The 22,695-nt window shown below is 52.3% G+C and overlaps 2 protein-coding genes across 3 annotated transcripts in view; one reads left to right on the top strand and one right to left on the bottom strand.

The window, feature by feature from the left end:
• Positions 1 to 374: 374 nt before the first annotated feature.
• Positions 375 to 5,967, bottom strand: LOC131490476 (RIMS-binding protein 3A-like). Its single transcript, XM_058692864.1, has one exon. The coding sequence runs from the start codon at positions 5,876 to 5,878 to the stop codon at positions 791 to 793; it is 5,088 nt and encodes a 1,695-aa protein (XP_058548847.1). The 5' UTR covers positions 5,879 to 5,967; the 3' UTR covers positions 375 to 790.
• Positions 5,968 to 15,222: 9,255 nt separating this feature from the next.
• UBE2L3 (ubiquitin conjugating enzyme E2 L3) overlaps positions 15,223 to 22,695 on the top strand; it is a 56,745-nt gene continuing 49,272 nt past the window's right edge. The window contains exon 1 of one of the 2 annotated variants that reach the window (XM_058692875.1): positions 15,223 to 15,350. In XM_058692875.1, the coding sequence (XP_058548858.1) occupies positions 15,324 to 15,350 (27 nt within the window). In that variant the 5' untranslated portion in view covers positions 15,223 to 15,323. The remainder of the gene's footprint in view (positions 15,351 to 22,695) is intronic. The other variant, XM_058692876.1, reaches the window with a different exon arrangement.

Raw genomic sequence — 22,695 nt, 5'->3', positions numbered from 1 at the left:
ATCCCCAGTCGGGAGACACTGATCCCACTCTCCACAAAGGCTGGCACCCAGGGACACAGGCCACATGCAGGGAAGCCTGTGGGAAATGCCAACCTCGTTGAGCCATTGGGGCCCTGCTTCTCAGCCCTGGCTCTTGGCTTGACCCCTTGATAGTCCTGCCAGAAGACCGTAAGCTAAGCCCCCTCCAAAGAATAAGGAGGTGCCCTCCCCAGCTGGGAACACATGTCTGCAGCCATTGCAGGACCCCTGGACAGAAGAGAGAGAGGAAGAGAGGTATATTTGTGTTTCCCTTGGTTGTGCTTTTACTTCTAAAGTATTATTTTTCTTTTTTCTATGAACATTTTAATGAGGGGGTGAACATAAGATAGAAAAAGAACATTCTGGTCACTTTTTTTTTTTTTTAAGAGGCAGGCTTTTCTTGAGACTTTCATACAACGCAATGGATGAGGACACTTCTAAAGAAACTCCTAGAAAAAATGCATACTGAGCACAGAAAAAGACCCTTCTCCAAATACCTGTCATAGTCACTGACAACTCCAAAACAGCCTGTCAGACTCTCGTGGGCTGCTTGTTCTGTTTTCTTTTGGGAACAGCTCAGTTCAGACTGAAGCCCTGCTCCTCTCAGAGGCCAGGGGACTCCTGGGGACTGGTGTCAATTTCTCACAGTGACATTCTGAGAAAGTGCTGCTCACAGAGTTGAGGAGGGATGCTGGAGTTAGGGTCCCAGTGCTTGCTTCTCCTCTGGCGGGGTGTGGGTGGCCAGAGGCCACTACCCCGGCAGGAGCCTTGCTCACTTTCCATGGAGGGGAAGGTGATCCAGCAGGTGGGCTGGGACCAGGCCCCTGTGACCACCTGACTCCCCATAATAGAATCCCTTGTCATCCACAGGCCCATAGACCATGACCATATCCCCTGCCCTCAGTGACAGCTTGTCCTTCACCTGGCCCCCTGCTCGCCCATCCTTGGGGTCATAGTCCAAAGCTGTCATCATGGTTGTTGGAATCCACAGTGGTGACCTCCGGGGGTTCCCTTGGGGCATAGGAAAGGAGCCTTGGGGGCTGGTGAGCCCCCCAAAGTCATCGAGGTGGGCCACAGAGGACAGGTGCCCTTGTGCTGGCAAATGCCACATCCCATCAGTCTGCTCTGTGCCTACCTTTACCTCGGCCACCAGATGCCCAGGTATGTTGCCCACTTGCCCATTGCATTCACCACGGTAGAAGCCACAAGGGTCCTGAGAGCCCCACACTCTTAGCAGCTGCCCTTTCTGGAAAGCTAGCTCCTCCTCTGCAACCTCGGGGTTGCCAGATATCACCAGGGGGTCATAATCAAAGAGGGCCACAAAGACCCTGGCCAAAGTGTCCACCTCTGTCCCCAGTGGTGAGGGGCCACCCCTGAACATCTTAATGACTTTGCTGGATGGAGCTGGACAAAGTGCTGGGCTGGGCTCCAGGAGCTGGCACTCTCTCTTGCTCCCCAGAGCCTGACAGCTCCCGTTCTGGGTCCTAAACTCCTTTCTCTGCTCTCGCCTCTCTGGGCCCCACAGATTGACGTGCACTGCCTCCTCCTCCTCCTGCAAAATGTTGTGGAAGTCAGACACATATGGTTGGCTGGTGTCCAGCTGGGGAGGGGCAAACACATCGGAATCTTGCTTTTGCCTAAGGACCTTTTCAAAAGCAGCCTTTTCCTGATATGGTTGCTTCTCAAGCCCAAACTCTGGGAACAGATGGACGACTCCCGAAGCATGGCTTTTTCTGGCGCCCATGTGCCAGTAGCAGTTTTCTTCTCCCCTAGACTGTCCACTGAGCAGAGGTGGTCTGTGGTTTGGGGAACTCTTCTGAAAGAGCAAGTCCTTTCTGCAGACCTCCTGGGCCCCTATAGGTCGCTGGGGTTGGCTGCCAGACCCCACACTTGCACATTCTCCCTCTGAACTCAGGTTGCACATCGGGGATTGCCTCCTTGAGGGTTCTTCAGGGAATGCTTCTAGAAACTCGGCCTGGGGCTCCCTGCAGCTTCCAGGAGTGTGGGGGCTGGCTTTAGCACTCAGGGGAGCCAGTGCCAGCCTCTGAGGACGGACAGGGACTGTGACTCTGCAGGTAGACAGGTCACCACAGGTGTAGCTAAAGGAAGAAGTCTCTGGCAATTGGTGACAGGTGAAACAGTCATGAGGGATCTGGGCTGGCACTGAATCCAGGGACTCACCACAAAGTGACATGGTTCTCACAGAGACATTCTGGCACATCAGGGGCAGGTGGAGCTGGGAAAATTCCAACAGGGTGCTCCCAGCAGTGGCATCAGCAACCTCTGCAACCTTGAACCCATCAGCATACACAGCGTAGCCAGTGACCTGGACTCCGTTGGATGACCCAGCAGAGTGGATGGTTACAGGGAGCCAGCTGACCACTAGGATGCCTGGTGAGGCATGGCGTTCCACCAGCACATCCAGAGGAGGGTGAGGAGGTCCTGCCAGTGGTGTGTCAAAGGTGATGGTGGAGGACGTTGTTTCCCAGTGCACCTGCAGCAAGTCCCATGGCAGCTGCACCTCCACTCGTGCCCGGTACCGTGTGCTAGGATGCAGGCTGTGGAAGGTGTAGCAGCACACACCTGCTGGGGTCAGGGCATGCTCCTGGTCATTGAGGTATACCATGTGGGGGTGGTTGCTGCTGCTGTAGACCCAGGTAATCTTGGCTGATGTGGCTGCAACACTCTGCAGGTGTAGTTGCATGGGAGCCATGCAAAAAGCCCCTGTGGCCCCCAGAAGGGGTCTAGAGAAGCCCTTCTCCTCCCCACACTGCAGCAAGCCCAGCCAGCTGTCTTCTTCTCTCTTGGCATCTGAGATCTCTATTGCCACTTCTGTCTTGGAGCCTGCCCTCACCATCTGGCATGTCCCCTTGTCCATAGCTCCCTGGGCTTTCCCAGGCAACAAGCTGTGACCAGTGTCTTCCTTCAAAAACTTGCTGTGTCTACCTAGGAATCGAGTAGGGCTGAAGTCAGGGGACTTGGGGGACAGGCAGCCCAGGATGTCGCTGTCTGGAATCTGCTCCACCAGGTTGGAGGGCACCAGCCCCCGCCGGCCATCCTCAAGCTCCCCTTCACAAAATCCATCTTCATCCATGTCCCCCAAAACATACACATAATCTCCAGCTGTGAGGGGCAGTTCACTCTCAGGATGTTCATTAGGCCCCTTAAAAGTATTGTAGCTATACCGAGCCAGGAAGATCTTGAGCTTAGGGGTCAGGGGGGCCTCTGAGCCCCTCGCTTCCAAGGTAGAGGACACACCGTCAGGCTCCAGATCCTCCACCTCGCTGGCTGTGTCCATATCCAGAGGAGGACAAGATGGCACCGTGGTCCATATGGACTCCAACTCAGAGGGAGAATTCGACTGGGAGCTAGTTTTCTTGGCTAGGGACCCGGAGTCCAGAGGTCCGCTGGCTGGGACTCTGTCTGGCACTTGAGGGTCACTGGCTGGCTCCCTGATAGCAATTGGACTTTCCAGCTGAGAAGCTTCCTGATTTCCCTGTTTGTCTGCACTGGGCTGTGAAGCTGCTTGCTCTTCAGGCGCCAGCTGGAACTTGGTCCTTCCACTATCTCTGACTCGAGCCTCCGGGACTTGGGGGGCCTCCCGGGATTCCTGGGGAAGGTAACCAGTCTGACACTGCAGCGCCAGCATCTCCTCCCTAGCAGCCTGGAGATCTCGCAGGGCCTTCTGCAGGTCGTGCTGCAGCTGTTGCTGCCTGTCCTGCCCGCGCGCAGCCTGCTGTAGCAGCTGCTCCGCCAGCATGCCGGCGGCGTCGCGCTCCTGGCACGCGCAGCCCAGCTGCCCGCGCACATCGCTGTTTTCCGCCGCCACCTTCCGCGTCCAGTTGGCCTGGGCCTGCAACCGCGCGTTCTCCTGCGCCAGCCAGGCTTCCTCGCGTAGCGCCGCCCGCAGCTGCACTTCACCATCCTCGCCGCGGCGCCGTGCCGCGGCCGCCTGGGCGCCCAGCTCCAGCTCCAGTGCCTGCACCTGGCGCCGCGCCTCCTTGAAGGGTGCGCTCTCGCCGTCCGCCTCAGCTCGGGCGCAGCCGGTGGACTGCTGCATCGTCAACTGTCTCTGCAGGCGGAGCACCTCCCGCTGGGACTCGCGCTGCAGCCGGTCCAACTCACTGATGTTGAGCCACTGGGCTTGGGCAGCACCCCCGCCAGGGTGCGGGACACTATTCATGCCTGAGGTGACGCGAGCTTGCAGCAAGTGGTACTCCAGCCGCAGCTTTTCGATCTGCTTGTCCTTGGCCAGCAGCTCGCTTGCCTGCTCCGACAAGTCCCGGGCGCGCTGGCGGGCAAAGGCCTGGCACAGTTCCAGGCCAGCGCGGCTCTCGCCTGGCACAGGCGCGCTCACAGCCCGCAGGTTGGTTTTTTGCAGCTTTCGGGCCCGGTCCTCTAGGCGCCTCGCGAGGCCTGCAAGCTCCGCGTGCTTCACCTTGAGCCGCTTCACCTTCTCGTCGGACTTGTCCTGGAAACCTGCGCGCCACAGCTGCACGTTCTCCTCCCACAGTCCTGAGCAGCGGCGTGCCAGCACCTGCAACGCCTCTGACAGTTCCGAGTTCTGCTTCACCAGCTCCTGGTAGTCCAGATCCGGCGGCGAGGGAGTCAGGGCCTCGCAGGGCAGGCTCCCGGAGTCCTCTCCTAGAGAGTCACTAGGTCTCCTGGGCTTCGATGGCGGTGGCGGTGGTGGGGGTAGCGGGGGCGGAGGACTCGAGGAGCCTAAGATGGGGGTGTCTGGCCAGGAGGCCGGCTTCTTGGATTCGGGGGCTTTGGGGCAACTGAGGGTGCTGTCGAGATAGCGGGAACGCGCTGGTGCCAAAGAATCGAGAGAGCAGGAGCGCGGCGTGTGGAGCAGGCTGTCTGGGGAGTTGGAGCACCTGGCTGGCACCACGTCTAGGGAGCGGGAGCGCAGACGGATGCCAGCGCTCAGGCTGTCAGTATTCAAGGATTCGAGTTTACAGACGGACTTTGGGGGCCCGGGGGAGTTGCCGGCGGTATGGAGGGGCGGCTCTTCCGAAGAATGCACGGCTTGGGGGTCGGGGGAGACGGGGAAAGCGGGATGCCAGCGGAAGTGCTCTAGGATGTACTTGAGGAAGAGCCGGCGCTCCACGTCGAGCGCCGCCTGCAGGTGTCGGATGCGCGAGGCCTGCTCGCCGTCGGTGTCCCAGCGAAGCTGTGCCAGCACTTCCTGCAGGCGACAGCGGCACTGAGCAGCGGCGACGTCGGGCGCCCCCGCGCGGCCACAGTAGCCACGGTTCACTAACTCCTCTGCCAGCTGGCGCTGCAGCTCCCGGGCCTGGCGCATGACGCCGTCGCGCTCGCGGTGCAGCAGCTGCCGCAGCTGCCGCATCTCGGCCTCCTTCCAGCGCAGCAGCTGCCGAATCTCGGCCTCACGCTCCCGTAGCATGTCCTCCTGCAGCTGCCGCAGCTCCCGGTCGTGCTGAGCCTCCCACTTGGAGCGCAGATGGTCAACCAGCTGCTGCCTCTCCCGCTCGGCCGCCTCCCGCAGCTGGCGCGCCTGGGACGCGAAGCGCTGCGTCGCCGCGCGTCCGCGCGCCCGCTCCCCCTCCAGCTCCGCCCGCAGCTTCTCCAGCTCCCGCCTTTGCTCCTCCACCACCGCGGCCGATGGACCCGGACTACCCGGCTTCTTGGGTGTCGCGCGGCCGCTGCCCAAAGGGCTGGGCGAGTCCTTGGTCATGGTGGCCCCGGGCCTGGCCAGACGCCAGACCTGGCCTGGCCCAGGCCGCTGCTCTCCAACGGCCGCCGCCCCCGCTGCGGCCAACCGCCCCGCGTGCCCCTTCCGGCTTCCCATGGGGGTTTCCGCGCGCCCCTTCCGCCTCTGAGCGTGTTCCCCCATCCTCTGGCGCGGATGCACTAGCCTGATCTCTTCTCTGGGCTGCCTGTGCGGCGGCTGGCCTCCAGACACCCCTATTCAACGCAGCTCATGACCTTTCTGGGATGCCCAGGGGTCTCTGTGATCCCAGGCCTTTCCCTATTCCTGGTGCCAGGTCCTTTGTGACCCTCCCCCCCCCCCCCCCCCCGCCCGGGGGGATACTCTCCCAGACACCGTACAATCTCTTTCAGGCCAACTGGCACTGTGGGAAGCCTGGGCTACTGCTCTGGGCTCCATGTATGGGTCAAAATCAGGATGGGGTGTGGGTAGATCGCGCCTGGCTCTGTCATGGGTTCAGCTGACCTGTTTGGGCTAAATGGCTGGGAAACACAAAAGAATACCCCCAAACTTGGGGGTGAGCCCTGAACCCCTACTGGGGGATGCATCTGGTGTCTGCACCCTCAAGGCACCTACCCTTCCAAGGACCCCTGGAAGTGCTGGACATTTGCATGCATTATCTATTTATTTTTATTTTTTTTTTCAACGTTTTTTATTTATTTTTGGGACAGAGAGAGACAGAGCATGAATGGGGGAGGGGCAGAGAGAGAGGGAGACACAGAATCGGAAACAGGCTCCAGGCTCCGAGCCATCGGCCCAGAGCCTGACGCGGGGCTCGAACTCACGGACCGCGAGATCGTGACCTGGCTGAAGTCGGACGCTTAACCGACTGCGCCACCCAGGCGCCCCTGCATTATCTATTTAAACTTCCTATGCCTATTTTACAGATGAGAAGTCTTGAGCCCATAGTCTGGGCATGGTGCCAGCTGAGACGGTGAGAAGGCCTCCTTGGAGATCCAAAGCCCTGGCCTATGTTTTCTTGGTTTATTTTTACGATCATCTTGCAAGGACACTCTGAGCGATAAGGACCTCTCCATGGTCACGCTGCCCAGAAGTAGCTAAGTAGGGAGTGAAACCTAGAAAATTCTGCCTCCAGAATCCGTGGGTACTCTTACTCCATCTGCCCAACCTCAGGGTTATGGCTATGAAGACCACTCCCCACTCTTTCTCCCAGGGCAGGGTCTCACACTTTGCATATGCAAAAGGAGAGAGGGTCATTTAGAACCCAGAGTTGGGGGCCAGCCAGGGAGGAAGGTGAGAAAATGGGGATGCCATGGGGGCCCAGCCTACCTTTTGTCTGGTCCAGGAGTGTCCAGGGCTTCCTACTTCTCCAAAAGGTAAAGTCACAGATCCTTATGGGCCCAGCTGGCTCCCTATCCCCCCTCCCTGGATGCAGCAAGGCCAGAGAATTTTTCATGGCTCTCCAAGGGGCAAAGTGGTCAGATGGTTAGGACTGGCACACCTTTGGAGTCAAACAGTCCTGCAGCTTCTTGTGCCACTCTCATGTCCTCATCTGTAAAATGGGCTAATAAATGCAGCCCTTTTCTGTGTTGTGTGACCTCCCAGAGTTCCCTGACCTCCCTGAGCATCCATTTCTACTGTTTGTGAGGATTCAATGAGGCAAGAGCACTCAGTGCCTAGAACAGAGCAAGGCTCTGTTTGTCAGCTCACTGATTTTAATCCCAGTCCCTTTTTTGCAGCTACAGAAACAGGTCTGCAAGCAAAGATTTGGCTGAAGCCAGTCAGGGCTGCCATGGTAAAGGCAGCACAGGTACTCTTTGTGCTCCCTAGGACTCACTCCAGATGACTCATGGCAAATGGGAAGCCTCAGAGACCTGGGTATCCATCCAGGCTCTGCCACTTTTTGCCTGAGTGACTATGGCTGGTTACTTCACCTCTCCTGACCTCTACATAATGGATGTATTGATAACACCAGTCTTCCATGGTTAGAGAGACACCAGGACTCTGTCAGCTGATGGCCAGGTGTGCAATAGGAGCTGTATCGAGGTCTGTGTAAGTTCCCATTGTCCCATTTATGGGTTGGCCTAGACCCTCACAAGCTTCTTCCAGGACCTAAAGAATCCCCCTGCCTCAAAGGCCTCTGGGCCTTTGCACGTGTTGTTCCCCCCTGCCTGGGATGCCTATATTGCCCAACACAAAAATAACGGCAATGACCATTGCAGACATACTGTGTGCCATGCTCAGTGCTAAATGCATGCCATTCATTATTTAAACCACCCATTTTACAGATGGGAAGCCTCAAGCTCCAGTGGATCAAGAGTTTTTGTCCACTTACCTGCTGCTAACCTTATCTTGTCCTGTAGCTTCAGCTTAGCAGTTCCTCCTCCAGGAAGGCTTACCTGACTCTTAGGGCTGAGTCTGGACTCCCTAAAACTCTATAGCCCTGATCATCCTACCTGGTATCTTTCCATTTGGAGCAGGGATGTATCTTATATACATTAGTGTCCTTGCCCAGAGTGGTTTCAGAGAAGGAATAAGTGAAAAGTCCCTCTCCAGAAAAGAGGGATAGGGACCCAGGGACAGGCAGGCAGGAAGGGCAGAAAGGGTACTGCCCAACCTGGCCACCCAACCTGACTACCTCTCACATGTAGGTACCACCTGGCATCAAGGGCTGAAGCCCCAGGCTCTGGGATGCCTCTCAGGGCTTTGGGCAGATGCTTTAGGCTGGAATGAGGATCAGGCCTCATTAGAGATGTTGATGGGGTCCAAAGCTGCGGGACACACATACATACATGCATTCATAGCCTCTCTAGGCCAGGCCATCTGGCTTGGGAACTCAGGAGCCCTACTTAAATCTGGCTCCTCCCTCCTTGCTCTTCCTGCTCCAGCACCAAGTGGCTCTGACTATGGTATCTGTGGCTTCTCTGTGTTTCAGGCCCTCTCACTCACACAGTTATGTCTCCAGGTGGTGGGCAGGTGATCTTAGCCCCATCTCACTGGTGGGAAGACAGAGGCTCAAAGAAGCACATGTTGTGTTCATTCAGCATGTGGTTCTGTGGGCTCCACACTTTTTGCTATACTTATGTTTTTCTTTTTCTTTTTTAAATGTTTATTTATTTTGAGAGAGAGAATGAGCAGGGGAGTGGCAGAAAGAGAGGGAGAGAGAATCCAAAGTAGGCTCCATGCTCAATGAGAAGCCTGACACGTGCACTCAATCTCACAACCGTGAGATCATGACTTGAGCCAAAATCAAGGGTTGGTTGCTTAACCGACTGAGTCACCCAAGTGCCTCTGTACTCATGTTTTTCAAACATGGGTCCTCTGAAACACTGGTGTGCCATGGGAGATAGATGCCTTTGGGCAACGATACGTAGCAAGAAAACAGAGAATGGCAATTCCTAATGTTCTTTTTGAGAAACAAGGTGGATATGGGGGTCAAGTGGGTAGGCAAGATGGAGAGACAGCTCTACCCTTCAACTGGTGCTGGGCCACTAGATGTGGTAGCCACAGGTAGAGATTCTTTATGCAATCCCCACTACAGTTCTGTTTGACAGAGGAGAACCTGGGGCTTGGTGGGAGAAGGTGGCTTGCCAGGGCATATAGGCAGCTGCGGCAGAGCTGGATTGTCACTTCAGGGCAATGGGTGGGGCTCCACAGCCTGGATGTTTGATGCAGCCTTGAGTGGTACCATCAGGTTAGGAAGGTAGGCTGCTGCCAAGGAGGAGGACCCTTGGGTGAATCTCTGGGAACTCTACAGTCACCATCCAACTGCTGCCTGGGCTGGCACCACCTGTGGCATGTCAGAGGCATTCTGGAATGTGGTTGAGCAAACCAGGGCTTCCCCAGTGCCAGGCTTCTGCCATCCCCACACTCATCACATTGTTCAGTGATTGTCCAGTGACCTGCCTCTCAGCCCCATCAACTCTGAGCTCAGGGAGAGCATGGACCATGTAGCTGCATTCTCTGGGTCTCAGCTTTCTTGTCTATAATATAAAAGAGATTGATTACATGGGTGGTTTTCAAACTGGGTTCCTTAGGGCCGCAAGGTTCCTGAGAAATACTGTAGGATTGTTGGGGGTGGGGGAACGTGCCCAGAGCTAAATGGGAAACACTGTCCCTACTTGCTTCAACAGAGCACATCCAACTGTTAGTATCATTATTTAGGTTCTAAGGAAGATTTTAGCTTAATAAAGAGACATATTGCTAGAAGCAAGTTTGAAAACTTCTGGGTTAGAGCCCCTCCTGTCTATTAACTGCACACACATTGCCCTGACACCCAGTGATTTCACTGACCCTGAGAGAAGGCACCTGTTCCCCTCACCTTGGTTTGCCCCACATCAGTAGCCTTGTACTCCATGCTGCCTCTCCTCCCAGCACCAGTCTGTGACCTTTGGGCCATGAGGTCATGGTGTATGGGATCCCGGGCAATCTGGTTCACATCCCTCCTCTGCCAGCCTGGTCTGGCCCTGTTTCAGCTCTGCCACCCATGCCCAGAGCTTTACAGAGCTTGCCTGGCCCTTGTGAGTGGTGACAGCTCCATCCAGAGAGACCACTGGAGGGTTTTAAGCTTCCAGACCCCTGTAGCCCCAGCTTCCCTTCCACATCCCTTGTTTTTGGGTCAGTGCGTTTTCTTTTTTTCCCTTCCTTTTATTTTTCATTTTGTTTTTATTGTATTTATTTTGAGAGAAAGAGAGAGAGAGAGAGAGAGCAGGGAGAGGGGCAGAGAGAGAGGGAGAGAGAATCCCAAGCAGGCTCTGCATTATCAGTGCGGAGCCCGATGCAGGGCTTGATCTCACAAACTGTGAGATCCTGACCTGAGCCAAAATCAAGAGTTGATGCTTAACCAACTGAGCCACCCAGGTGCCCCATATATTATTTTAATGTTTATTTTATTTTGAGAGAGAGAGAGAGAGAGAGAGAGAGAGAGAGAGAGAGAGAGAGAGAGAGAGAATAGGGGGAGCAGAGAGAGAGAGGGAGAGAGAGAGAATCTCAAGCAGGCTCCATGCTGAGCTCAGTGCTCGACATGGGGCTTGATCCCACAACCCTGAGATCATGACCTGAGCCAAAATCAGGAGTCGGATACTTAACCAATCGAGCCACCCAAACTTTTTTTTTTAAGTTTAAACTTAAGCTTAAGTTTAAACTTTTTTTTAAAGTTTATTTATTTAAATAATCCCTACACCCAACATGGGGTTTTAACTCATGATCCCAAGATCAAGAGTCACATGCTCTTCCGACTGAGCCAGCCAGGCTCCCCTGGGTGAATGTGTTTTCTATCTGTTCTCTGATGTCTCCTCCGTGTCTAGAACAATGCCTAGTACATAGTATGTACTCAACAAATACATGACTGAAGAAGACAAGAGGCATACAGGCCAGGTGTGCTTTCTGTCCTCATGGAACTTAACCTAAGGGATAAAGCCTGAGGTTAAACATAGATATGGCAAAGGAGTGTAGTGAGCTCGAATTGTGGGCAGGGACTGTGAGTGAGGGCTATGGTGCCAATGGGGTGAAGAGCTCTGCCAGAGCAGGCTTCCCTAAGAGCCCAGGTGGGCTGCCTAGGGATCAGATTGCAGGCAGCAGGGCCTTGCAAAGCCCCCAGCCCTCTATGGTCTGGCTGCCTACACCTGCTCTCTCCCATGCCCACCCTGCTCAAGGCATGCCCATACTCTGCTGGCATTGATCCTTGGCAATCGTGTCCCAGTCCTCAGTTGCCTAGAGAGAAACTGGAGCTCAGAGAGGAAGGGTCACTCAGCAGAGGCCCAGCCAGGTCTTCTTACTCTGAGTTGTAGGAAGGCCTGGAACCCCCAGAACTGCCCCTTCCTGGATGGGGCTGTGTACCTGGAGAGGGCCCGTGCTGTTGTCTGCCCCCACTTCCCAGGCCCTAAAGCCATCTCTGGCCTGCTCCATGCCCTCCTGGGCACACAAGCATGTGCCACCTTTTAGCTCTCTGGCTAGGGCTCTCTGGAATGCTGGGCTGGCCTTGGCCCTGAGTCCTCACTAGCCATGGAGGCTGGCCTTGTCCTCTCCAGAGGAGGAAACTGCTCAGGGTCACATAAGGACTTGGGCCTAGGCCTGTGTGACCCAAGTCTGGGCTCTGAACTCGTGCCAGTATAGCCTGGCCCATGAGCTCTGGCAGTCTGAGGGTAACTGTAATCCCTGAGCCTTCAGACAAATGTCTGCTGCTTCCTGAAGACCCTATTACTGTTGACAGCATCACTGTTCCAGCCCTCCACTGTTTCCGGGACAGACCTATCTTCCGTTTTCTGCCGTCTCCACTTCTCTCCCCTCTGAACCTCTTCCAGCTGCTCTCCTTCCTATGCAGCCTGAAGCACAAGTCCTGATCTACTTCTTACTGACACCAGTGGCAAGACCCTTTGTCCAGTCATTTGGCCATTGCTCTAGGTCAGGGACAGTCCTTCAAATGTTTGTTGAGCACCCAATCTGGTCAAGGCAGGGCCAGACACCATGTGAATTTCCTTATTCATTAAGCACAGAGTACCCCCAATGGGATTTACTGAAGGAAGGATGGAAGGAAAGAGGGAGGTTGAGAGGGAGAATAGAAGGGAAAGAAGGAGACTTTTAGGTCAGCTGAGTCTCCCAGACAGAACTTGGTTTCCCCCTCACAGTCCAAGAGCAGACTCAGGCTTGACCCTCTGACCAGCCAGGTGGCTGAAAAGCTGACTGACCCTTGAGCCTCAGTTTCTTCTTTTGTAAATGGGGCTGATAACAGCTCTGACTCAGAGGGCCATTGGGGGAGTCAATAGAACACTTGTGGGGCACCTAGGTGGCTCAGTCGGTAGGGTGTCCAGCTTCAGCTCAGGTCATGATCCCACAGTTTGTGAGTTCGAGCCCGATGTTGGGCTGTGTGTTGACAGTTCTGAGCCTGGAGACTGCTTCAGATTCCGTGTCTCCCTCTCTCTCTGCCCTTCCCTTGCTCATGCTCTGTTTCTCTCTGTCTCTGTCTCTGTCTCTGTCTCTCAAAAATAAACGTTAAAAAAAAGAAAGAACACTTGTGCATTTGTACTCTTGGGAGCCCAGCACACAGCAGGCTGACAGGTCACCCAAGTGAGCCACCATGGTAAGCTGAGTCCTTAAGAATGATCAGCACTTGCCAGATGGACAAGGTAGTATGGGGGGAGGGAATGACAAAGGCATTACAGGCAAAGGAAGTAGCAAGGGGAGAGGCAGGGGGTATAGTGTGGCAGAAACACTGGTCTTAGGAAGGGAGAAATGTAGGACATGAGGCTTTGGGCCAGCAGAAGGAGGTCAAGGCAAAGCCTCACCAGCATGAACCAGATCAAGATCTAACTTCTGGAGCCCCTCTTCCTATGGGTGATGAAGGGTGAGCTACTATTCTCAGGGCCTCAGTTTCCTTACCTGTGAAACAGAACATTTTAGCGCTGCTCTGTGGTGCCAATGAACTTGGTGGTGGGTATAAATGTGCAGGGCCCAGTGCCGGGCATACAGTCAGCCTGTCCCGGAGCTCCTTCCATCCCTGGCCCCTCCCCTGGCCACTGTCAGCCCTCTCCTCTGGGCTCCCACACTTCACCAAACCATTGCCACATTCTTTTGTTTTCCTTGGTGCCTCCCCAGGATGCTGCAAGCTGCTTGAGGGCAGGTGCCACCTTGTTATTTACCTCTCTGAACCCAGCAGGTGAGCATCCAGGACCCTGTGATGATTGGGAGAAGAAGCAGCATGTGGTAAGTTGTATCCAGAATGGCCTGGAGTCTGGGAGGAGGAGGAGGAGGAGGAGGAGGAGGAGGAGGAGGAGGAGGAGGAGGAGGAGGGGAAGAGGAGGAAGAGGCCACTTTTAATGGAAGGCTCAGGGAAGTGACACTAAGGCCAGGTCCAAATGAACATGAGTTAGCTGAGTGGAAAGGAGCTGGCATGATCAGAAGCCAGGCTTGCCATGGGCAGAAATAAAGGTTTTAGAGTAGGAGAGGGGCCCCGAAGACCAGGTACCTTTTCCACTGGGACTGGGTACATTTCTCTGTATGCTTGTTTAACAGTGGCACTCTGCTGCTTAGAGCCTTCATTCCTCACCTGCAAGGGAGCTGTCTTGCAAGGTGATGGTGAGGGAATAGGAAGATGCCGCAGCAAAGGCTAGCTTTTTTCATTTGCCCTCACTGAACCTCGCCTTCTATTGCCAGCTTCACATGTCCAGGTTGAGGGAATCACTGTGCTTCTACAACTGCCTTGGAATTCTTCAGGGCAGGCTCCCAATAAAGCTGTCTTTCTTTGACCTGGGCCAATGTAGTACCAGGTTCGGTGTACACAGTATGATCATGGAGTTAGTCTCCGGGCCAGACTTCCAAGTCCCCCATGCCTCTAGGGAACTGGCTAATGGAGTCCCTCACACATTTGCTGAATGTTTATTGAACACCCACTGTGTGCCAGCCCTGGGGAGAGATAAAAGGCAAACAGAACCTTGATGGCATGAGGCTTGTCATCTCGTCCCTCCCAACCCATATCAAACCTGGGCTCCCAGGACACTGTGAGGAAGGCCGGCTCCATTCCAGGCTACATAATCTCCAGTTCTTTCTTCTTCTCCCCTTTCATGGGAAACTCATTGCTCTTAGAATGAAGAAAAATGCCTTCACATGGCCTAAATGTGTACTGAAACGGTACCTTTTTCTTTGCCTACACTGACACCCTAGGTCCCAACCACTATCACTTTTGCCTGATTGGCTACAGCAGGCTTCCAAATGGCCCCTACTCCCCTGCTTATCCCCCTTCATTCCCCATTCTTCAATCATAGTACTTTCCTTAAACATTTTATCTGACTAGGTGGCTGCTACACACATCCATCAAAGGTCTCTCACAGAGCATAGAAGGAAAGCCAAATCCCTTCTGTTCCTGTAAGGCTGTCCCGGTCTGTCACCTGCCTCCCTTGTTCCTTCTAATACTTCTTACTCCATTCTGGCCATCTAGACAGCCACATGGCCTTTGCCAGCGCCTTTTCTCCTGCTTGAAACAATCTCCTCCCAGCCTCTCAGCTGCTCTATCCCATCCTTCAGTTTCCAGCGTTGGCCCTGGAGCCAGCAGCTCACCCTCTGCTCCTAGCTGGCTGCATGACCTTGGGCAAATCATTGGCCTTCTCTTTGCTTTTTCTGTGAGATGGGCTGTTAATGATAACCATATTACAGGGTGGTTTCAAAGACTAAGGAAAATGAAGCACTGGAGGGGGGAGCTGCGCTCTGTAGGTTCCAGTGTTATTAATACTATCTCCTCAGTGAGGCTTTCATTGGAAAAGTAAGTCTCCAGAGTCACTTTCCCACCACCCAGTTTTCTTTTCTTCACAGCACTTATCAGTGTCTGAAATAATCTTGGTTATTCAATGATCTTATTTTATGCAGCCATTATTTATTGTGCGCCTACTGTGTGCCAAGCACGCTTTGTAATTTCCATCCGATTGGACGGCCCGTAAAGGCAGGGTTTCCGCCAGACCCGTTCACCTGTGTTCACCCAGCACCGTGGCCAGCACACAGTAGGCACTTCGCACTTCGGGGAGTGCCCGGCCCGCCCCTCCCCCGCTCCAGGAAGTGCGGGGGCTCCAGTCGCCCGGCCGGCCGCGATGCATTCTGGGGAAGTAGCAGCACCAGATCCAAGATGGCGGCCAGCAGGAGGCTGATGAAGGTAAAAGCCATTCTCCGGCGCCGGCCGGGCAGGGAGGTGCGGCGCCCCGGGCCTGGGGTCCCCGCGGCGGGCTGGGACTCCTCGGGGCGCCGCCGCTCGGTCTCCCGCTTCTACGTGGTCCCACCGCCCCTCCGGACCGCACGCGGGCTGGGGGAGCTAACGGGGCCGCCTAGGCCGCAGCCTGGGCGGGAGCGTCAGGCCGCGCTGGGAGCTGCCGCTGGCCCCTCCGCCTGGCCCGGGGCGTCCACACCGTCCTCCGCCCGGAACCGGGCAGGGTCCTCCTAGCGGCGGCGTCCTCCCGGACCCGGAGCGGTGTTGATGTGGGGGCCCGGCCGGGAGGTCCCGAACCGGGCGCCCGCGGGGAAGGCCTGAGCGCCGGAGCTCCGGCTGGGAGCCCGCGCCGCGGAGCCGCCCCGCCCTGGGCCGCAGCGCGCTGGGTTTGGTGCCCCTTTCGGCCGGGTCGCAGCTCCGGAGGCCGGGAGGCTCGGGCTGGGGAAGGAAGGAGGAGGTAGGGCGACAAAAGTTAGGTCAGTTTGTTGGTGGGTCGTTTGAAATTGTGCTGGGTCCTAGCAAACTGTCGCCTTGTGACTGCAGAGTCACACAGCGGGTAAGTTCCAACTCCAGGAAGGCGTAGGGTCGGCCGCATTTGCAGCGCGCTTCTCCTTCCCCGTCTCCTTTTCAACCTACTACTTCTAGTCATCCGGATCTCCTTTCCTTGCTGAAGCAAAAGTGCCATTTTGGGGGGTGGGGGTTGGCTTCAATCGTTGGAACTCAAACCGGCCAAAGTTTATAAAAATAACTTGGTACTTTGTATCTTGAATGCAGCGGGTGCCTTCTTGTTAAGTGGCTCCTTTGGTGAGGATTACAGATGCTAAACTGGCTTAGTTCTTTCCCGAGTATGTTTGCCGGCGCCCTCCGGAGCCGACCTCGCCAAGATTTGTGAGCTGGCGTCCCGGTAGTGCTGCCGGGTTGCATCGAGCCGGAAATAAAAAAGAGCAGGAGCTGATTTCCTGAGAGGAGATAAAGAGCTAGGATTCCTCTTGGGCAGAGCGGTGCTTGTTGGAACTAGACGTTGAACTTGGAGTCACAGTTTCTGGGCCCTCCCTCCCTGGGAACATTTCTTTTGTTCAGTAAGGGCTGGAGACGACGTTTAACTTCATAAAACTGGGTTAGAAGTGGGCACAAAAGAACAGTCAGCAGATTCCAAACTTCTCATCTCTTTTCTGCGGTGACACCACCATTCACCCAGTCATCCAGATGAGAGGACTGTTATTCACTTATTTCTGTACTCTTCTCCTCAAATGCAGTCACCCATTAAGCCTTGTGGATTTTACTTTAGAGAGAGTTGAGTGTGTGCCTTCCTTCCTAATCTTACCGAAATTACCTGAATCCATACCCTCATCTCTCAGATGCTTTTCCAAGTACATACTGAGTTTTTCAGACTCCCCTTCTTGGACACCAGAGTTCTTTTTCTAAAGCAAATTTTTAATCCTTTCATTCCTATTGAAAACCTCTCTGATCTTATAGTCCTCAGCAGTTAATCCTAACTTCTTATTTGGTATGCAAGACCCTTCCTAGGCTGGTTGAAAGTAATCTGTTTAGCCTCACCTCCTGCCCCTTGTTTTCCTACTACCCTTGCAAATCATAATAGCTACCTTTTTTTTTTTAAGCTTTTACTTTGTGCTGCCCTGTACTTCACATTCATGATCATGTTTAATCCTCCCTGAAAGTAGACATTATTATTCCCATTTTGTAGGTGAGAAAATGGAATGCTGAGGGATTCGTTGGGTTGCCCCAATTTTCCTAGCTAGGGAGGGTGAGCTGTGACCTCACTCAAGTTCTGACTCCAGAGCCCCCTGCTCTTCTTACTTACTTGCTATGTGGTGTCCTTTGCACATGCTGTTTGATCTACCTGAGAAAGGCTACCTTCCCCTTGCCTCTCCTCCCTTCCATGGAAGTCCTAGGTCCAATTCCAATGCTAGTTACTCTGTGAGGCCTTCTCCCCCAAACCCCTTCAGAATAAGTTGTTTCCTCCTTTGTGTGACCACAGTGCTTTCTTTATGTTTCTCTTTGAGCACTTGTCCCAATCACATTTGTGTTAGACTTGCCTTTCCTACAGAGTTCTGAGTTCCTTAAGGACAGGAATCTTGACCCAATTCATCTTGGTATCCCCTAGTCTACCCAAGTTGACCTAATTTGGGGTTCCCAGGCTTCCAGAGCTCTGAGAGGGGAGTTCCTATGGTTTTTAAATTATTTTCATGTTTCCAAAAATTGGAGCTTAGAAAGAACATATATGGAGCACCTGGGGTGGCTCAGTCAGTTAAGCATCCAACTTCAGCTCAGGTCATGATCTCACAGTTTGGGGATTCAAGCCCTGTATTGGGTTCTGTGCTGACAGCTCAGAGCCTGGAGCCCGCTTCAGATTCTGTGTCTCCCTCTCTCTCTCTGTCCCTCCCCAACTCGTGCTCTGTCTCTCGCTCTCAAAATATAAGCATTTTTAAAAATTAAAAAAAAGGGGCACCTGGGTGGCTCAGTCGGTTAAGCGTCCGACTTCGGCTCAGGTCATGATCTCACGGTCCGTGAGTTCAAGCCCCGCATCGGGCTCTGTGCTGACGGCTCAGAGCCTGGAGCCCGTTTCAGATTCTGTGTCTCCCTCTCTCTCTGCCCCTCCCCTGTTCATGCTCTGTCTCTGTCTCAAAAATAAATAAACATTAAAAAATAAAAATAAAAAAAAAATAAAAAAATAAAAATTAAAAAAAAATGTAACATTAAGTACTTTATTTTATTTTTTATTTTTTAGTGTTTATTTTTGAGAGGGAGAGTGAGAGAGAGAGAGGCAGAGAGAGGAGAGAGAATCCCAAGCAGGCTCTGCACTGTCAGCACAGAGCTGGATCCTGGGCTTGAACTCAAAAACTGCAAGATCATGACCTGAGCAGAAATCAAAGAGTCTGGAAGCTTAGCCCAGGTGCCCCTAAGTACTTTTAAGTGCTAGATCATTTACATAAATTATTTTCCATAACACTTTAAGTTAGCATATTATCATCTTTATTTTACAAATGAGAGAATTATGGGCTTAGATAGGTTGAGTGTTACCTGAGGTGGAGTAACAAGCAGACCAGTGTGGGGAGAGATGTTAAATCTCCCTAGTTTCAAATCCCAAAGTCCATGCCTCTTTTCTTACTCCAAGGACACATGGAGGACTGTGTAGTTTCTTGAGTTGTGGATGGAAACTCTTTCAATTCAGTAGAGGAATGCTGGTTAAATGACTTAGATCACTGGCTCTGGGAGTCAGTGTTTAAGCTGGTTAAAAACAACAACAAATTATTGGTGCATATTGATCAATACTTGGGGTGGAAATAAAGGGGTTTTTGATGATGAAAGAAACATGCTGAATAATCAAATGAATTACATCTTAAAGAACTTTAGATTTCCTCAAAAACTATTTTCCAGGACACTGAGAGTCTGATTTCTTTGTAACCATGGACTGTATAAGATACATTATTGAAAGTAGAGTATTTGCATATATTGGCTAAGAACTTATTTTAGGCAAAGTGAGTATGATAAAGTCTTTAATTTATTTTTATTTTTTTAAATATGAAATGTATTGTCAGATTGGTTTCCATACAACACCCAGTGTTCATCCCAAAAGGTGCCCTCCTCAATACCCATCACCCACCCTCCCCTCCCTCCCACTCCCCATTAACCCTCAGTTTGTTCTTAGTTTTTAAGAGTCTCTTATGCTTTGGCTCTCTCCCTCTCCAACCTCTTTTTTTTTTTCTTCCCCTCCCCCATAGACTAAAGTCTTTAATTTAAAAAGCATTTGCTAAAAGGATTAGCCTTTTTCAGAACCCTTTTTAGGAAAGAATGTTAATAAAACATTAAATACATTTTAATTTGCAAGCAGCAAATTCAGCATTGATGGTAACAACCAGATTGTAACCATTGCTTGTATCAGGAAGGGAAATAGCTACAAAAGTGAAACCTGTAGGTGTGCCTAAGGAAATTGATTGCAGTCTGATCATTTCTTTTCAGCCTCTCAATTGCACACATCTCCCCTAGGGGCCCTCCAGCTAAGTATCTTCCCAGAAGGGCTTTTCTCAGTGGGGAAGTTGTGGATTTAAGAAGGGGGTATGTGACATTTTACCAGTCATTATGCTGTAACTGTTGAGATGAGGAATTGAGATTGTAGCAACCTTTTAATACTACTTAAATGATGTTCAGTCAGAACTCTGTAATGGTGTACTTTCAGTCCATAACTACACGTGAATAAGTAGGAGTCACTAATAATAGTTCTTTCCTTGGAATTCAAAAGCAATAAACCGGTTTGCTTTTGAATACAAGTTTATGTTCTCTGAAGTTGGGTAATTAAATGATAGAGCTGTGAACATGTCTGGTAGGTGTGTGTCAGAGGGTGAGGGGAGTTTTTCAGATGATGTTATGCCGATATAAATGTCCTGAATCCACTTGGTTTTAGGGAATTGAGAAAAACATTGTATTTTTTTTTTTGTTCTAAATGTAAAATCCCAGTAAGTTGGGACTATTTCAGCTTCCCTTAATGATGCTCATTGTAAATGTTTCCCTATTAAAAGAAAATTGGGACAGGCCCTGGGAAAGAGAATGGACTTGTTTGTTGCAACATTTGGGACCTTTTCTTAAGGTATATACTAGAGCAAAAACATTTGTCTCAGGGTACTTGGTGGACCTATTCTGGCCTTTTTATAATTCTATAAAGAGTTTGTCAAGTTAGCATTATATTGTACCAAATCACTTGGAAAATTCTCATTCCATTGAAAAGTATCACTAAATGTTCAAGAGAGATTTCTATTTTCTTTACTGCAACAGGAAGTTAGGGATTAACGTTTAGAGGATCCCAAGATATCTCTCCTGAGCCCAGGCTTTGTATCTAACAGCCTGGAGGAGTTCCCTTTGAATGGCATATAGACCTGTGGTTGTCCAAACTTGTGTCCCCACAGCCCCCATGCTTCTCTTGTCTTGCCTTTCTCAGTTAATGATCCACTTGTCTACTCAGCCACTCAAGGAAGAACCTGGAGAAGCCCACCTCGCCTCTTCATTCCACATCTAGCCACTTGCCAGATTCTGCTGAACTAGGCCTTTATCCTCTCTGGCCTCTGCCTGTCTTTCTCCACCCTCTCTACCACTCCCTTAGTTCAAGCCATCCATTTGTGGTTGGCCACCTGCACTAGACTCCTTGGTAGTTTCCTTTTATTCCTCACCAGTCTATCCTCAGTCCCACATGATTCTTAACTGGCAGTGTGTCCATGAGAGGTACACATGCTCAGGGCTCAGGCCCTGCTCTCAGAGATTGGAGCTAAATTCGGGAGGTCAGAGATCTGTATTTAAAACCCCACATTCCTTAGCATGTTTCAAAGTCTGATCTCGCGAGTCTTTTCTCTCTGCACTTGCCCGTGGGATCCCCTACACATGCTCTGCACCCCGGGGTCTCTTGATGGGTATCCCTGCCCTGGTATCCCTGCCCTTTCTCTACATCAGGGTAATTTCTTGTCCTTTAGGACTCAACTCACAGGCACCTCCTCTTAGCCCTGTACTCAAGGAGCTCAGTGAGGGAGAAAAATGGCATACGCCTAGAACAAAGGAATTCTGGTCTGTCCACTGTATGCTGGATGTTTGCCAGCTGAATAATGGAGTACAGGGGGGAAGATCCTCTGACACTGAGAAGAAGGTGGAACTTGGTCTGGCCCTTGAAGCATAGGCAAGGGTTTGGGCTGTTGGAGAAGGGGGGGGCCTGGCAGCCAGTAAGGTTTAGTAGCTCTCATCCCTCAAAATGGATGTGGGTGGTGGCTAGGAGAGATGCCCTGGGGAACCGCAGTGACAGTTCACTCCCCCCTCCCCCCCCCCCCCCCCCCCCCAAACAGCTGCCTGCTTCTGACCTTGTGCAGTCCCTTCCTTTGGTTTCAGTTAGTCCAGCCCTGAGGCACTTTCCAGAAGCACTGGGTAAGTGGCCTGGTTTTACCCTAGGTTGGTATATCCAGTGCACCTGGCCCTCCAGAACTATGAGCTTTCCCTCTTTCCGTCTTCCCTGCAGGGCTACATTCTCTGGCCAGCCGCTGAAGACTTGTCTCTCCATGAAGGGGCATTGCAGAAGGTGATGCTGATGAGTTTAAGGACAGGTGGCATAGAGATGTCTGGGCCTTTCAGTTGAGGGGGTCAGATGTAACCTCAGCTGTAACATCCAGGAGAAGCAGCAGGCTGCTCACATGTGAGAGCCTTTGCCTCTGGGTTTCCTCTAGCCAGTCTCATCCTGTCTTTTTCTTGAGGGCATAGGTAAACCTAACCCTCACCCCAATAAAAAGTGGGGAGGAAGGGGTGTTTCATTCAAAGCTATTGGGAGAGAGAATATGGTATCCTGGTTAAGAGCTCAGGTTCTGGAGGTTGTGTACTGGGCCTGCCATATCTTAGTTGTGGGAACTTGGGCAAATTACTTAATCTCTGTGCTTTAGTTACTTCATCTGTGTCCGAAAGTGAAATGAGTTAGTATATGTCGCATGCTCCAGAGAGTGCTTAGCATATCCTAAGTGTTAGATACACATAGATTGTTATTATCGGGAGTGAGCAAGACATATCCCAGGGCAATGACAGAGCAGCCTGGCAGGAGGGTAGGGGCTTGGAGATGGTACTTTGAAAAGGTGGGTTGGACCATGCCTGGACACGACCTCATTACCCAGGCAGAGCCCATTCTCTTTCCCACCCTGCTCTTCTGCCTTTTGAAATAACCTGTTCCTTAGGATTAGCAAGAAGTTTCTTGAGGCAGCTGTGTGAATGTGTCTTTGTTCAAAAAATGTTTACTTTTTCCAACAAAATTAAAAAGCTCTTGAATTCAAAATTTTGTCTTTCCGGTATCTCTGAATCTCACACTTCCATTATCTCTTCGTGTCCTTCATGTATGTGCAGTGCAGTGACCGTCACTGTGTCCAGAGATGAGTCCAGGTGCTGTGGAAGGCACGGAAAGGTGCTGAGCTGGCAGTAAGGGGTGGATGTTTGCAAGAAATACTTTGAAGAAGTAGTTGCAGTCCCAGAAATAAAATTGTTGCTTTTTGTCTTCTCTTTCAGCCCTGAAGCAGGAAGTTAAGAAAGGTTGCTTCTGGTGGCTGATCCGTTTTTGCTCCTGGCCCTCGCCACAATCTCTTTAGAATTCCAGAGCTGAGAGGAACACCCTTGACAGACAAGAGGCTGAGGCTTGGGGGTGGGGGTGGGGGGTAACACCCACAGGTTGGCAGTGGAGCCGGGCACACTCATTGCCCAGGCCTCCCTGTTCTCAGGGTTTTGCTCCTGCTCACATGGCTGCTTTTGGTTTTATGGAGGAACA

This window comes from Neofelis nebulosa, chromosome 11, assembly GCF_028018385.1.
Source record: "Neofelis nebulosa isolate mNeoNeb1 chromosome 11, mNeoNeb1.pri, whole genome shotgun sequence".
NCBI lineage: Eukaryota > Metazoa > Chordata > Mammalia > Carnivora > Felidae > Neofelis > Neofelis nebulosa.
Note: the sequence above shows the minus strand (reverse complement) of the source record. Positions and strands in the feature narration are given on the sequence as shown.